At 37.3% G+C, this 16,973-nt stretch overlaps 2 protein-coding genes and 1 long non-coding RNA gene across 3 annotated transcripts in view; 2 read left to right on the top strand and 1 right to left on the bottom strand.

The window, feature by feature from the left end:
- Positions 1–16,973, top strand: part of LOC149740720 (uncharacterized) — a 163,843-nt gene that overhangs the window by 113,258 nt on the left and 33,612 nt on the right. The window lies entirely within an intron of this gene.
- Positions 3,183–6,477, top strand: LOC149740723 (uncharacterized). Its single transcript, XM_089873409.1, has 3 exons — positions 3,183–4,658; positions 4,875–5,064; positions 5,335–6,477. Exons 1-3 carry the CDS (start codon positions 4,536–4,538, stop codon positions 6,177–6,179), a joined length of 1,158 nt encoding a protein of 385 aa, XP_089729535.1. The 5' UTR covers positions 3,183–4,535; the 3' UTR covers positions 6,180–6,477.
- Positions 8,337–16,201, bottom strand: LOC149740722 (death-associated protein kinase 2-like). Its single transcript, XM_089873389.1, has 10 exons — positions 15,940–16,201; positions 15,594–15,696; positions 15,260–15,378; positions 14,375–14,513; positions 13,843–13,972; positions 13,295–13,370; positions 12,014–12,166; positions 10,453–10,498; positions 9,197–9,866; positions 8,337–8,612 (listed from the first exon to the last, which is right to left on the bottom strand). The coding sequence occupies exons 1-10, from the start codon at positions 15,999–16,001 to the stop codon at positions 8,530–8,532; spliced, it is 1,581 nt and encodes a 526-aa protein (XP_089729515.1). The 5' UTR covers positions 16,002–16,201; the 3' UTR covers positions 8,337–8,529.

The following is a 16,973-nucleotide window of genomic DNA, read 5'->3' as shown; positions in this document are numbered from 1 at the left end:
CAAGTCTAAGCAATTGGCTTTACTTGTTTTTGCCGGTTATGTATTTCGTATCACTTCTTCCCTAATGAATGTTCAATACACATATAGTGAAACGATATAACAGTTTCTGTCCTACATACAGTACACTGGACTAAATTACTCGTATACTGATGACAGCCCTTCTCTGTAAGTCGTGAGCCTATGACGCCGTATGTGCTACTCACGTGACATATACATTACGTCACAAACAGACGAACTACAGACGTTGCTAGTAGTAAACAAACGAATCAACAAAACTGTAAAACTACTATCCTAAACAGTCAAATCTTCAGACTAATTTACAATCTGTATAGCCTAATTAACAAATAAGTTTAATTGACAACCAAATACGTCTAGACCAGAAAACTGTTGGTTTTGTTCGCGCCTCGCCCCGAACAAACAAATATCTACATAACATTAGCGCTACACTTAATCCGCACCTATATAAATCTAATGTTAACTGTGTACTATAGGAAAGGGGTCTCTGCCTATGCATGGAGCTTGTTTAAACTAAGTCTAACCTTCAGTAACAAACTATAAACCCTGCTTAACCAACCGTTGCTGTTTTCATCCTTCTATATGGCCGCACTTCTTTCCTGAGTGACCTGGCGTGGCATGGGCGTGAAAGGGGGCGTGGTTTAACTCTATAGTGACGTTACAGACATAGAAATCGTCATAAAAAAAACGATTTGAAAATAAATTTAGACTTTTAACTAGTTAGGGAGTAACTTAATTTAATTTTCAGTTACTAAATCCAAGCAAAATGTTGGTAGTTTGGCAAATATTGTTTAAAATGAAGCTCTTTGATCAAGGTTTGGTAACCAATCTGTTATTTTTCGAGTTCCAAAGCAATTTTCTGAGCACTTACGTTGCCAATGTAATTAAACGAAATTTATTATACAAACAGACTAAGTGACTCTTAATCGGCCATTTAGTAAATTAAAAATGAATTACATTATACAATTTTACTGAACGTAGTTTAACCTTTAAATGGCTGTAAGTCGTTCTAATCTAAATCAAAGATTGAATTGTACTTATGTGGTAACTTGTAAGCGGGCACGAGGTGTATGAAACAGAACAACCGTGTTATAAGCCCAGTGTTGTTGCCGTCCGAGAATAAATAAGTTACAATCATGTATTAATAAATTACAGCACGAATTCGGCAACACAATGACTTACAAAAACTTTATATTGGGGCGGGGGGAGATGGGACTCCTTTTCCATATATTTTCCCGTTCAATTTGGTAGTAAAAAAGAACATTAAAATAATTATAAAACTGTATCCTTACGATTTCCATAGACCGTTGTTAATTGTTAAAAACACGATCGGAATGTTTAGCTGGTATGTTATAAATGTGTCCTATCTTATCCCACCCCACAATACATAAACGTGTTGCCGTTTCTGGTTAAAAAACGTGCCATACAAAGTTATTGTAAATGCATTTACCTAATACTCAGATAAAATTGCGACACCCTAATACTACAAATTCTCACTCCTATAAGATAGGCAACCACTACACTTTGCACACGACACATCTGCAAGTACAATAAAACTGAATATCGTCTGTCAGAAACGTAGTTACTCTAAAGCGCCAACGTGCGGTTGTACAAATCCAAGTAGAAACATCAGAAAAGAGTGAAACTTGGTCAAGAATGTATGGCGGAAATTACACAGAAAACCAGGGATTACAAGATATAAAGGCCAATGAGTTGTAGTAATTGTTTAGGTCGGACACATGCGCCGAGAAAGAGCGTCAAGCCTAGAACCCGTATCTTCTGGACGAGTGTTGCCCAACCACGTCGTGCTCTTTTGCCGATATTCCGCCAGTAACCGCAATGTTAGTACAAAGTTAGAAAAGACTTTGGATAGGTCATTTGTCAATCTGTCACACGAATATATATATTTTACCGCATCATCCTTGCGACTTCAAAGTAATACCACAAAACAATCACAAATATAAATGCTTTGGTTCCTTATTTTCTTTGGCGTTTTGTCTTTTTCTTAGAACCAACTAAACGAAATGGCTCGTCGCAATGAAACCTTTTATTCAATTTCCTGATTCATATACGGGGTATTTACGGGGGTGTCGTAATAAAGGACCTTTGTTTGCGGAGAGCAGTTCGCTCGTACCAGTAGCATTATTGTGAGGACAATTATTCAATCCCGTGAGAACATAGAAAGCTATTGAAATCTCGGCAACGATCAAGATACCGTCGTCTGTTTGATATAACCGATACAGACTATCTGTCGCTCCACTATTGGAAGAATGCCAAGATAGTTATATAAGTGCGAACAAAAACAACATTAAATTGCGGACGTGGCTTGGGTTGGAGCAACGTAAATTATTTATAGCCAATCTTAAACATTGCGTTACCGTTTAAGGCTAAAGGTGTCGCACGTATAATAGGTGGGGATTAGGTGATGACGTAAATATAGCTGGATAGTATATACAAGGCACTTGATGGAAAAACTCCACAAACACAAGGTGTTTGTTATGTTATGAGGCCAATAGCTTTTACCCGGAAACTATTAACCAAAAATGAACGGCCTAAAAAACACATTGTTGTTTTATTATTAAAAAAGCTATTTTTTTGCTATGGCTTCTAATAACAGCATGTCCATTACAGTTTTGGCTATAAATTGAAAATCTTATGTTATTTCGTGTTTTAAAACATTGCGTATGAAATACATGGAAAAACATTTTTGATATGATATAGCATCTAATATGTTTAGATCTTTTGCCCGGGATTTCAATTTAAAAACACATTTATTTTTGTCCCATGTCATTTGTAAATGGGTTCTGGTACCTTAAGTGTTAGGGTATTAAACTAACTGTGGCCTAAATCTGACCCAGGGCGTGCTAATCTGCGGGACTTCAGCAGCTATATAAAATAGAAGCACCTTTGGCCTACTAAAGAATATTTGTTCCAAGTAGACCATATAAAGGACCACGCAGACAAAGCATGCTGGACCGTCTTCCTATACGTGCTTGCCGTTGTATTTGACATCACGTGAGACAAATCCTTTATTGATCGCCGACAAAGCTAACAAATTATTGCGTTATTGGAAACGCGGTTTGTAAGAATACAAGGTTTGCTCTGATAGCTTAACAAACAAAGTCTGTATGCGCTTACTCCTTGTTCAAGTGTTCGCTTTCGATAGACACGCGTGTTGCGGTTCACTAACGAGCGGTCGCCCGCGTTTAAGTGCCCTCAAAATTGCTTTTATAATAGAAAATTCAAGGTCGAGTTCAGGCTATGCGGTCTAGACGCAGCATTTGAAAGTTCTAATGAACTTGATTGGGACGTTTTTAGTGCTTGTTATTGCCGAAAGAGAGAGTGTTATTTTGGTTCAGATTCAGGCCAGCAGTATTATCGCGGTTGCTAATCACTAAAAACTAGTTTTCGTTACTGTTACACAATACTACTGTATTAACTTTAATACAAACATTACAGCCCTATATGATACAAGTGTCTTCAGTTTAACGTTCCGGTCTAAAATTCTAAACCATCTCCGGTGTTAGCTTCTTACATTACTGAAGATGGGTTTAGTTAGGTGTATGCTGTCGTGATTGTATTGAAACTAAGCAGAAAATCCGTGGTACATGCATTTAGTCTAGTGCATGGGAATATACGGAACAACCAATGATCTTTGGCTACAAATCTATGTTTGGTTTTGTCGAAAAAGAGTGTCGGTTCCCGACCCATTATGTTACTAATAAGTACAGTATTAGTAAACTCCGTAAAACTACATCGAAATATACTTGAAATTTACCACGAGTGGCAGATCAAAAGGTAAAAGGCGTGAGAAATAATAACTAGACGGTTGTAAGTCGATAAAACGTTTGCGTCACGACACTCCAGACGTTACCATGCACCAGAAACAACATATTTATCGATTGTTGTTTTTTTAAACGCGAACGTGTCTTCCGAAATTCGGTGAGACTTTTGTAAACTCGCCTCCCGGGGTTTAGTCCATTGTGACGTCTTCCGTGACGTCACTTCGACGCGGGATATCGGCGGATGACGTCACTCAAAACATTCGATTATCGAATAATTGCTGTTATGAGATTGTTCCGGATTAGTCTGTGTACTTGCGAAATCGTATGAATCACAACAGGTTTAAAAATCTCGCTACCGGCTTTGTGCGAGTTGGAAATAGAACTAAGGTAGCCAGGCAACAATACAAGTTTAAAAACAAACAAACCATTGCTGAGTTCCACTGTATAGTGTGATTTGTTATCACCATCTACTTATGTTTGGTTATAAGCTCAACGTTCGACGGCGTGCATGCAGGTTAAGGTTATTGCGGTACGATCTGTAATGTTGCTTTAAACTTAGGTAATATCGTCTGGACTCGTGGATTCGTTATGTTGATTCAAGGCCCGATTGAAAATATAGCAGCGATTCATTTGGTACAATAGTTGCTTCCGAAGAGAAAAAGTTTTCGTTGGTATATAAAGGGGGAATAGTTCAACTCACGGTCACACGGCTGGAGATATAGAAGCGAAAAGAACATGGCGGCACTTTGTAAACCTTCGTCGTATGCTGAATATGCACCTTCACTTCAATACAGCAATAAACAGAAAAAGATGTTCCTGGAAAAGACAGTTTCTTTTGTTGGGAGACAAGAAAAACAGGTAAGTTTTGAAACAAATCTTAAACTAAACTGTACTTTTTAAGAACTTTAACTAAAACTCTTCTTTTACGCAAGGTAACTTCCTGTTCAGGTAAACGACCGGGAATTATTATTTTTCTTTCATTTTTTTAAGGATTCCTTTCTGCCTGTTAAAAGAACAAAAAATGAAATAAAATGTGGTTTGGGAATCCTTTTTTAATACTTAAACGTTCATTAGGTGACATCTTCAGTTGGCATCGACCAAGCTATCTTGACAAAAAGACTTCAAGCAAACTTGGAAAGATCTGCCGCTATAGAAGCTAAGATAAGCAGGATACGGGGTGTGGAGAGCACAAATCTCGGCAGTGGCACGCCTGCTGTGGAAGATTTAAAGCAAGCATGGAGCGATGGTGTAACTGTAGAAAGAAGTGAGTTGTGATTTTTGAATTTTAAGCACATTTTTTCAATTCAATTCTTTTTTGTTCATTTATTACAACTCATCGTGAGTCAACTTATATTGTATTGTGGTTTCACAACCACGATTTTACTTGACTGTAATATATTTACAATTTTGTTTGACCCTTTTCTTTACGTGGTTTTTACCCGTAGCGTGTTTTAACAACTGTCGTTCAACACCTCTTTTTTCGTTGTTTTTTTTACTGTTTTAGGCTTGAAATTTCAAGTTAGATATTTTCTAGATTTATCAGCACAAAAGGACGCTCTCTCCCCAAACATCGCACTTCCCGCCGCGTTAAGGATTTTGAAATCTCAAGGCAAGAAGATAGCTCCAGAAGTTGAAGCTAAGATCACGAATTTGGATAAAAACCGACGATTTTCTACGCGACGTTTTTCAATTTGCAGCATACGACCAAATAACTCAAAAGAAATGTTAATGGCGTCACGTCACCCGGTTTCTGAGGCAGGGAACAAGCATAGGAGAGGAAGCGCTGTGTCTTCTACTTCTTCCGGGGGACTTTTAAAGAAGAAGAGACCGCGAAACCAGCAAGTAATGTCCCAGGTTCTAGCCCCATTACCCCCACTTCGCCCCTCCTCTGCACCAAGGGGCCATGCAACGGATAAGGAGTTCGCCACAGCCATGTGGGTGGCGGGGACAACTACAGGTAAAGAGCAACACAGTGTGCATGAACGACCCGCATCAGCAAAGCCGAACATACATCCTGATACGGACGAGGCTGAGACGCCACCGGTTGAACTTGAACACCCATATACCCCGAGCGAATCCGAACCACCTGCGGTGATCGACCGCTTCCCAACCCCGCCGGACTCGCCGGATTTGTCCAATCTTCGAGTCTACGAGGAGCCGCTTACAGCAAAGTCAATGGAAGAGCTGCTTGCTAAACTAAACGAGAATGATCCTCAAATAAGTTTGATCGATTTACACCGAGCTGTGGTGGCCTCGAAAAACTATCCAGATAAAATCAAACAGTTTGTCCGTAGAATTTACCGCTACAAAGCAGCAGAAGGGGCCAATAATACTGACTACTACTCGAGCAAAATACACAACAAAACCAAAAAGTCTTAAAAAGTTCGAAATCCGAAACGAATAAAACCAAGAATAGTGATCTAACATGACGTAATGTTTCCGCGCATGCGCAGTAGAAAGCCTTGTGTGGTGTGTAGTGTGGCATTTGAGAATGTATAACGTTCGAAACATAAATGCAACGAAAGCATATACTGCTTGAAAGACACTTATAGATCCAAAAGATTGAATGTTTACAACGAGGTAAAAAACACTGTGTTTCAAGTATTTTGTAGTTATTGTCGCCGTTATATTATGCTGTTTCGCGTTTAATTTTAAATAAATATTTAAAGCTGCCATATATGTTGTGTGGTTTAATATCGAGGGACTAAGTAAGAGGTCTGGGGAAGACGAGACAACTTTAGCACATATATTATCCAAATACCCTGATCGCGCTTTTAACAATTTACTACGATCTATGGAAGTCGTGGGGATTCGATTTTATAATGCTTTTATTTCTATTTTTTGTTTACTATACAAAATGGGACGAGAAATAGAGTGAAAGGGTGCCCCATAGTTTTAATCTGCTTGAGGCAGAGGACATTTTGAAGATTATCCATTATTGTCTATTTTGAAGCGTTTCTATAAATACATCAAACTCATGCCACCGATAGCATGCACCGTGTTCGGTACGCAAGTACATGGTAATTTATTTAAGGACACAAGCTACTGAAGCATTCTAGATTCAGAACGTACATCTATATAACTTGTAAAACAGCATTCCTTAGTTTACAATTATCTATATGGGCATGTGGGGTTCTATAAATAGCTAGTATGAAAGACAGTACTGTTGCTGTTAGCGTGAGAACTGGTACTTATAGTCAATGTCAAAACAGGTTATATAACATGGTTAGGCCATTAGTAGAATGCACATAACGTCACAACAGCAATTCGTGGAGTAGCTTACCCATGGACATAACAAAACTATTCAAAAGATAAAAGTAGATTTGTGACATAAAAGCTTAAAATAGAATGATTAATTGATTCGGATTAAATTGTCGTGAAGAAAAACGACCAAGGATTAAAAAACCCATGGTTATTTGAACAATAAAAGTCAAGATCAAGTAGTGTTTTCTTGTGTAAGCCCAAAACAAACTGGTTTTGAATTAATGAAACTTAAAGTGTCATAAGAGGCGACGTTTTTGTTCTTGGTACAAGAGAATTTGTTTGTACAGCCGTGACTATTGCCGAAAGTGTATAGTGTAAGTTGAAAAGCAGGGCGTGGCTGTTGCAATATTGGGCAGAAATTCCCAAGCAAATATAAGAGATTGACAAGTAAAGTGTAAAGACCTGTTAACACAAGGTTTATTGGGGTAGTAAAAATAGAAATAATATATTCTTGAGATTAAATTCCGTGAAATAATTGTAATATAGCACACAGTTGCAATAAAGTCGTGTTGAGTGAAATAATATTGGCTTTGGTTTGGTAACAATAGTGGTAGAATTTGATTAACAATTTTACAGGGCAATGACGTAGTATTTAACATAAAGGTATTACTAAGCTACCCACCGCGTTATAAAGTCCAAATTTTTAAATTACGCGAAAGTAAAACATGCGGAATCACACCAATAAAATATGTAAGCATTTTTGGAACAGGGCTTCTGAAACAAAATTTGCGCTGATTTGAAAAAACGTTGTTGTGATACTGTGTCATAATATAATGGTAAGATCGTTTTATTTATCTTTTTAAAACAAAATTACCGACCATATTATTAAAACAACGAAGGGAAGGGTGGTAACAGCATAACGACAGTCATTATAACACGCTATTATAGGGGTAAGGGGGTAAAAAGGGTGGGAAAGAGAGTCAAAACCCGCGGCTGTTGAACAATAAGATGCGTGTGCAATTGGTGTGCGTGCAATCTATGTAACATTTATTTTAGAACGCCCATTCCCCTGAAGCGTATGTATATTATGCCTGGTGGCAACAGTAGCAACAATACTTGGTAAAACTCAAGTCTCCTGACGTACCTGCACATATAGAAGCTTACCCAGACAAGATAGTTTTTTTCCTATTTAAAGACAACACGACCTAAGCAAATACAAAATCCCTGTCTAGTGTGTATTCTTGTAACTTTATCAGTTATTTAAGTCAACAAACAGTTCACTGGGGGTCTTCTAAAGTTCCAAGAAATGTTGTTGTAGAACTAAAAGCAATATGAAGTATAACACGGTTGTTTATTGCGTAATAGAAGAGCGGGATGACGTCATGATGGACACACACAAGAAACTTTTTCGAGGAAAACCTTAAATCATGAAACAAGATTTTAATAAATACACAAAGCCCCAGTTCGTCCCCGTTTCGCGTGGATCCGCTTCATTGATTCGTCGGTCACGTGGTGCACGCAGGGGTCACTGCAGGTCAGTGTTGTCGATTAAATTGCGGAACCTTGCTTTGCTCTGTTGGAAACGCTTCTGCAGCAGATCAAGTTGGCCTGAAGAAGTTTTAAGAAGTTTAGTGACGTCACGAGTGACCCGGTTCGCATGAACGACGTACACAAGCGGTTTGGGTGTCGTGGTAATGGACCAAATCTGGCCTAAATTTCAGGTCCACGACAAGAACCTCACATAGAAAATACGTCAAGTTTTAAGTTTAGAGCTGTAATACTTCAAATCCATGAGAATCAAGTGCCGAAAACTGACAAAGCTTGAAACGCTATGTCAATACCAAAGATAAGAAGGTATTTGTACGCCGCAAGACGGCGTAGCAGAGTAACCAAATAGTTGATTGAGTTGCTAGTACTTCGCCCATATATAATAAAACCAGCTATGGTTTGGTGCAAATGATTGAATTTGGTCTATACCCTAGGTGGCATGCTGTACTATAGCACCACACCCATACAGAATAGATGTGCATATACAACATTAGGACAATTCCGGTATAAATCTCAGCTTTTTGGCAAGAGATATAGAATAGAACATGGTTTTAGGACAACTTTGACATAAACCCAAGACCCTGGTACGCCTCACCCATATAGAATACAACCTCAGCCACTAAAGATAATAAATTTAAATTTACCATCGTCGCCAAACAAAGATTTCATCTGTCTTCTTGTCCTTGAACGATCATCCGAGAAGTTATTGAAGCTATCCTCCATCTCGGCGATCCTACGAGCCATTCTCTGTCGGAGGTTTACCACAGAGTCATCCGACATCAGAGGAATGCTCTCTGAGAAGACACGAAGATCTTTCTCGAGAGCTCCTCGCTCTTTTCGGAGGTCCTGGAGAAGATCTCTGGACTTTGATAAGGATGTTGTCATCCTCCCACCCTTGGATTCTAAGAGAGATCGAGGACTCCAAAACTCCTCTTCACTTGAGGATCTTGATGATGCTGCGCTTGATCTTTGGATGTGGTGGACAGGGATAGGGATGCTGGCAGGAGTAGGAAGAGCAGGAACATCTTTTTCATCTTTTTTCCGAGCAGGTTCGACTTGGACTTGGATCGGTGTGGGTTTTGGGGATTCCGGTGGAATTGGTGACGGAATAGGGGATGCACCTGGGTAAGGGGTTGGGGATTTTTTGGGCAGTGGTAACGGTGAAGGGGATTTTCCATCCTCCACTGTAACTTGGACATCGAAGTTTGTTTCGTCGTTCGATTCGCTCGACGTGATTTGTTTGATTTCTGTTGGTGTAGGAGGCTGGTAGGTGGGTTCCAGGGTTGACCAAGACGGTATTAGGACAGCAGCACTCTGGGTGATGTATGGGGTCAATACATGAAGATATATATAAAGATTAGTTTGCATCACCATTGGTGGGAATAAAGTCAAAAAAAGCATTTTAACAATTTCTAAAGCGAAATTTTATCCAATTTGTAAAGGCTCTTGTCTCTTGAGAAGAAAATACTTTGATTTGTATAATGTGAGAAAGGAAAAAGGAAACCTCTAACATACAGTTAAAAAACTTGAGGGGTATTATCGTTTGGTTTCTTGGGTTAAATCTAAAAGTTTTACCAATTTGCAATTTCTAAGAAGATTTGTGCCTCTTGGAAAGAATAACTCTTAGTTTACAATTTATACATGAGAGAAGGAAAAAAAATATATTTGACGTCATGTAATCTAAATGTTTGGTTTAATATGGTTTAATATGCAGTGTGATCATGAGTTTGTGGATTATGAGTTTAAGTGTGGTTCAATATGTCAAGAGGTGGGCTCTATAGCGCCACCTACCGATTGGGATATTTTTAATACATGACGTAGCGGAGAAAGGTTTAAATAATTGATATAAGCGCGAGTGCATCATGCTGTTCGTTATAAGTTGTGCAATAAGTGAACTGACCTTTATCCACGGATGGTTGAGACTGTCTTTCACTGTGAGCCTTTTTCTGCAGATACAGCAAAAGTGAGTGCTAAATAATTTATAAGGGGCTTGGTCGTTACGTTACGTTTAGTAACGCTGTAGCTTCTAATCATTATATTACGGCTTTGTTTGAACTTTAAGCAGAAAATAGCGCGGTGCGATTACGTCATTGAAGTATGACGTATATTCGACAACTTTGTGTGCAAATAATGACAAAGCTGTAGTATGACGAGTTCGTAGTGGGCACGAGATGTGTTCGAAACTGTCACTCAAAACAAAACAAATGACGTTTTAAGTTTTCTGAGACGAGAAGGGTAAATTTGACAACTGTGGTTAAGTTGGTGCAAATGATTGTTACAATACTTGTTATTATTTAGAACAAACCTTAGCCTTTTGTAACATAACAAATTTACCTCTTTATACCTTTGGTTGGTAAAAAAGTATGTAACTTTAGTTTACGTGTTCGTGGAAACGTGTTTGTACAGTTTTGTTTAAAAGGTTATTGGATTACCCATTACAATACGTAAAACGTTGTTCACTTTGCACGATTTTGTGATTTTGGATGAAAATATATAAGCGTTTATCCTGTTGAACTGTATATAACGCTAAATATAGAACATTTATATGTATAACATATACAGAACATCGATACGTTGGTACGCAAAATAACAAATTACCAGAAAGAAGGACTTTATTTACAATATGCTTGGCAACGACAGTATCTATGCAAACATTTGTTCATGTTTCGTTTTAATACGCTTTTACTATTGCTATATACGCATGTTGCATCGTAACGCAGGTGACAGTTTCATTTTATTCTTAGTGCAACACGTCACATACGTCATTGTTGTTATTTTACTTTCGTTCTGCTTTACTTTTATTATTGATACAACACACAATGAATCAGCTCAATTCATCCCAATAACGGTCGCTCACGTTTTAAACCGAAATTCGTGTCGGACGCAATCTAAAACAGAAACCACTAAATAGATTAAACGAAAGCTTCTTCTTAAACCTTTTTATCTGTGATCTCTTTGACTTGTACATTCAACCTTATGCACTTTATTAAGTGTATTGGGTTTAACCGCCAGACGACGCGTTTCCCCAAGTAGTATTTTATCCATAACGTGTTTCAACGATTCTCGTTTTGTTGCAAATTCCCTTCATTGCGTTAATTAAGCGGAATCGACGAGATAAATGAAATCTATGTTAAGTAAGTTTTTATGTCTAATCTGTAAAAGAGGTCTTGAAACCGAGGCACACAGTGGGACATGAAAAGTAGGCTATGGTTTGTCCATTACCCCAAATCGATATGACGACATACTTCATCCGCGCACAGGATAAACAAAAATATATTTACTGTGAATTCCTTTTCTTACATAGGACCTAAATTCTAACTTGAATAACGATTACAAAATTATGCCATACATCGAATGAAGTGCAATAAAAATGACGTCACCAGAAAACAATAATTATGACGTCACTAGAGCAGTAATGATTATTACGTCACCAGAGCAATATTAAATATGATGTCACATACCTTGGATCGCGAATAAGGAACTGTTGAATGAAATCCTTTGCGAGGTCGCTCGTACCGTCGAAATATTCATCATCGAAATCGTAATCGACACGAGTTATATTCTCGAATGTTTCGGATTTGTCGTCGCCGAGGAAAGGGGAACAACCGCTTAATCTGGGGGTAAAAAAAGGTAAATATATGAATGTTATATAGATGTATTTAAAATGGGAGGTATATGAATGAATGAATGTAACTTGCTTTATCCTCTCGTGGCCGAAAAAACGACTGTCGGCCTAATAACACGGGTGTTCTGTTTCATACACCTCGTGTCAGCTTACAAGTTACCATGTATGTTACTTTGTGAGTAAAGGTATTTGAATGAATTAAGTTTATAGTAACTTGCTAGTGGGAGGGTGGAGTATGATAAAGTTGTTTGATTGAATCAATAAATGTGACTTATTTATCCTTACGGGGGTAACGACAAGCGTTGTAAATATATACATGTTGCGTTACACTACATGTGTAACATGGTTTGCGCGTATTTACTATTGTGACTCTACTCCCAGGCAGTGGTTATGTACTTATGTGTAAATGCGGTGCATTGCGTATAAGATAGCCTTTAACTGGCGCACTGTGATATACATAGGCTGTTTGCAGGGTTTCTTTTAAAATGCATAAAAGGGTTAAGTTTAAACATAATGTATTTCCTTGAATAAGCTATGTTGAGAACACAAATATCAGACAAGTGTATCAATATCTCACAGTATTTCTATATGTCAATTATTTAAAACCACAAACATTGGCTTCTAATATGTTTATGAATATGAAGCAAACGTCCTAGTACACCACAGTGTGAGGTTTAAGCTAAATTAAACTTGAAAAAGGGATTATAAATGTGAACGCGAACGTCAGACCACGGCCTATACTAGAGATATCTCTAGTAGGCCGTGGTCAGACTTAGAAATCGGGCACTTTACGTAACGCTACATAAAAAGGATAATGCTGTGGTTTTATGTGCGGTAGGTTACCGCCTACTAGAGATGTCTCTTTTGTCGGTACAGTAAAACCGTTTGTAGATATCTCTAGTAAGCTGTGGGTGGGTAAACGGATGTTGTGGTTATCCTTTAACACTAGAATACACTTAAATTATCGACACAAAAAGGATATACCATTTTATCACAAGCAGGCTTTTCTGGGGATTTATCAACAAATATTAGAAAAAACAATTCTGGTCGTTGCTAGGTTTTTTGATGAATATTTCTGGACTGCTATATAGTATACACTATATTGTTGTATACTTACAAAATATAAGTTATAACTCCAATACTCCAACAGTCAGCAGGCAGTCCTATTGATTCAAATGCAATGATTTCAGGTGCTGTGAAATAAAGTTTGGTTATTGTATTATTATATTATATATTAAAGTATTTTGAATTTAAATTTATTTGGGCAGTGTTTTTAAGTTATGTATCAAATTAAAATCAAGTTTGTTAAATCAATTTGGCTTGTAATGAAAGTAATTCAAAATGAAAGTATTTGAAAAGCATTTCACCACGTTTGAATGTGAAAATACTATTGCAGCTATTGTATGGTAAGGTGGGAAAGATGGAACACCTTCTTTTTATTCTATTTTCTCTTTCTATTTGGTAGTAAACAAAGAACATTAAAAGAATTATAAAACCATAACCTCACGACTCTTATAGACCATTGTTAATTGTGATCAGGATATTTGGATGTTATGTTCTAAAGGTGTATCGTCTTCCCCCTTCTATAACCATAAATAGGTAACAGTAATTGCTCCAATCCAGTGGTGAAATATATCCACAATAATGCAAGTTCTATGTCCTTACCAACAAATTCGGGGGTGCCATGCATGTTGCGATACTCCTGTCCAGGTTCAATCATGTGTGCCAGGCCAAAATCAATGAGTTTAATACGATGTGGGTCCTCACATTTATCATACAACATTATATTCTCAGGCTGCAACATTAAATATTGTATTAATGTATTATAGCTGGAATATGCAATTTTTTGCTGAAAATTTTCACAAGTCTGCATTTACATTTTACAGTCAGCCCTGTTCTAAGTAAAATAACATAAAACCCAACTCATGATTATAAAATGCTTTATGTGAGGCAGTTAATTGGTAATAGAGAGCACTTTAATTTCCACTAAATAATGTTACAAAGTTTTATAGCGTTACAGTTCAGACACAGTTCAGACACACACTCGTTATACACCAGACACACACAATGTGTTCTTACAACCATGTTCACTATCAAGTTATAACACGGGTGTCTTCATATACACCAAACACACACGCTGGTGCTTATGTACAACATAATCAATCATTACATTATATTACACTTATTAGGTTGTCACCTTTAAATCAAAGTGTGCGATATTTCTGTCGTGCAAATAATCCATCCCGCTCAATATTTGGTTGAGAAACACAATGGCTTCAGGTTCCGACAAACATTCTTTTTCAGCGAGAAAATCAAACAATTCCCCGCCTGCCACCCTGGAGAATGTAAAAATTAGAGCAATAATATATAAAGAGCCACAGGCTAAATGTTGGGGGCACTTGTGGTAACAGACCACACTGACTATTAAAACAAGGGTGACATACTGACATTATATGTATTTGTACATCAGTTTTACAACTTTAGCTGTTCGGTTTCTATAAAAAACAAACAGAACCAAAGAATAAAACAAGAAATTTCTAATATTAATGGCCATAGATAGAGTAACTATTAAAACAAGAAAAATAGTGATTCAAACTGATTATCCCCCAATAAATTGAGATTTGTTTGCAGCAGATACAGATTGAAGAGCCAGTTAACAACAGCTGAATGCTTTATGCTATAAGCTGTTATAACATGCATAATATTTGTTTAAAAGCCTGTATATACATCAGCATTATTGATAGGCAATTACACTAAGTGTGGTGGAAGGCAGTTAAAAGGGTTGCACCACTTTTCACATATGTATGTGTTAGTAGCATAGTATGTAAGTAAGTTATTTTAAGTAGTCCCATTTTAAGGTTAATCAATGAAAAGGTAAAAAAATCCTGGAGTTTTTTGCACTGTTTTAGAACAAAAAATGTGGATTTGTTTTATAGTAATTCCTAATTTGCATATAAATAACCATGCCTTCCTTGCATGTAAAAGTTTGATGCCTATGATTGTGTTATGTTGTGTTGTCACTTTTTAAAGTACCGCACCAAACAGATGTTACCAAACAATAATTATTACATCATAAACCTACATTTCCAGTATCAGCACAACTTCCGTGTTGCTTTCAAACACTTCATGAAGTTGAAGTATGTTTTCATGATTTACGTCACTGAGAATTTTAACTTCACGTTCTATGTCTTCCTTTGTAACCTGTTTAATTACATTGGTAATGCATATTTTAGCTGGGTTGGACAAGTAAGAGTTACAACACAAAAAAGGTGTTCTAATGAACAACATATGTAGCTTTGTATTTGAACAATTGATCAGTGACCACTAGATTGGTGCAATGTCTGTTAAGTGTCTAAACCAATTAAACATATGTGCATTATTTTCTGCAAGTATAATTTACGTTCGTGTTAACTTACCCCGCGTCTACTGGCCTTTGCTCTCTTCTTTTTTATGAACTTGGCGGCGCAAACTTTGTTCGTTGATTTTTCGATGCATTTTCGCACGACCGCAAATTGACCACTGTATAAAGTAAAATATTAAATTTACGTAGTAATGCACATTTCAACTTTAAACATAAATATATTTGAAAAATAAACTACATTTAAAAATAATCTGTGGAGTGGTTAATATATATCATAAAATTTGCAAACAGAAAATGATCAAAAACTGTTAAAACGTGAATAACCTTTAATTTTTTTTGCGTAATTGATTCTGCTGGGATTAACTGATACATAATTTAGTAGCGGTGACCACGAAACCCACCTGCCAATTTCTTCAGTAATATCATAAAAATCTTCTACATTTTCTTGGCGAAAAGAAATCATTTTGTTACTTTACTCACGCTAGCTTTGCGCCTGCACCGTAATGTTGCTTTCTCTAGCGCTGACTATCACATCGGCACTTAAGCTGCTCCATTTGCTCGCTGATAACGTCATCCTTGTCTTATTTTCTTCTTTGCATCGGTTGCAAAGCTAAACTCACGTAAGTCAGAGAGTCAGCTGTCGTCATGACGTCAGCTACCATAAACGGCTAACACTTTATCCCCACCACGTGATCAAATTCTCACAACATTCTAGGCACACGTTGGCAGTATTAAAACTACGCAAAACAGAATTTATAAGTTTGCTTTGAAAATCCAATTTTGGACCAAAAAACTCAATGTCACATTATTATATTTGTTTAATTAAAGCTTCAGTACAGCAGTAGTGATTCAAACAGGCTTATATACATGACTCACGAGCGTGGAACGTACATGCTTGCCAGCCATGCAGACAATTCAATTACTCATTAACCTCATAGTTTAGTTATTTTTAGCTCACTACTGCATACTACACAACATATTGTTCTGCTACTACGTACAAACCAAAGCTTGTCATTTCGGTGAAATTCACGAACGTATAGGTAGTACTGAACGTGGTATACAAGGTAAAACGCTAAAATATACTATGTCGTGGACATAACGTCCTTCACACGATTATTTACTGCTCTAACATACTATGCTGTCACTACGTACTAAGTAAAGCTAGTCACCTAATTTTCGAACTTGTAGAATGTCGGACTCAAATTGGCGCCAAGCGAATGTACGATTTCACATAAAACGACTAATTTATAAAATATATAGTAGGGTGGGGGAAGATGGGATACAATTAGCACGTAATATCTAAATGTTCTGATTATGTTTTAAACAATTAGCAACGGTATATGGGAGCCGCGGGAATGCGGTTTTATAATTCTTTGAATGTTCTTTGTTTAGTACCACATGGGGCAAGAAAATGGAATGGAAGGGTGTCCCATCT

Source organism: Ciona robusta, chromosome 2 (assembly GCF_009617815.1).
Source record: "Ciona robusta chromosome 2, ASM961781v2".
Lineage (NCBI taxonomy): Eukaryota > Metazoa > Chordata > Ascidiacea > Phlebobranchia > Cionidae > Ciona > Ciona robusta.
The sequence above is the reverse complement of the archived record's forward strand: the minus strand, read 5'-3'. Positions and strand labels throughout refer to the sequence as shown.

Coding starts and splice junctions, on each gene's coding strand:
- LOC149740722 (XM_089873389.1), bottom strand. CDS start 16,001: ATGATTTCTTTTCGCCAAGAAAATGTAGAAGATTTTTATGATATTACT. Junction 12,167..13,294: donor GGAGTTATAACTTATATTTT/GTAAGTATACAA, acceptor TTTTACCCCCAG/ATTAAGCGGTTGTTCCCCTT. Junction 8,613..9,196: donor ATCTTTGTTTGGCGACGATG/GTAAATTTAAAT, acceptor AAACTTCTTCAG/GCCAACTTGATCTGCTGCAG.
- LOC149740723 (XM_089873409.1), top strand. CDS start 4,536: ATGGCGGCACTTTGTAAACCTTCGTCGTATGCTGAATATGCACCTTCA. Junction 4,659..4,874: donor TTGGGAGACAAGAAAAACAG/GTAAGTTTTGAA, acceptor AACGTTCATTAG/GTGACATCTTCAGTTGGCAT. Junction 5,065..5,334: donor TGGTGTAACTGTAGAAAGAA/GTGAGTTGTGAT, acceptor GATATTTTCTAG/ATTTATCAGCACAAAAGGAC.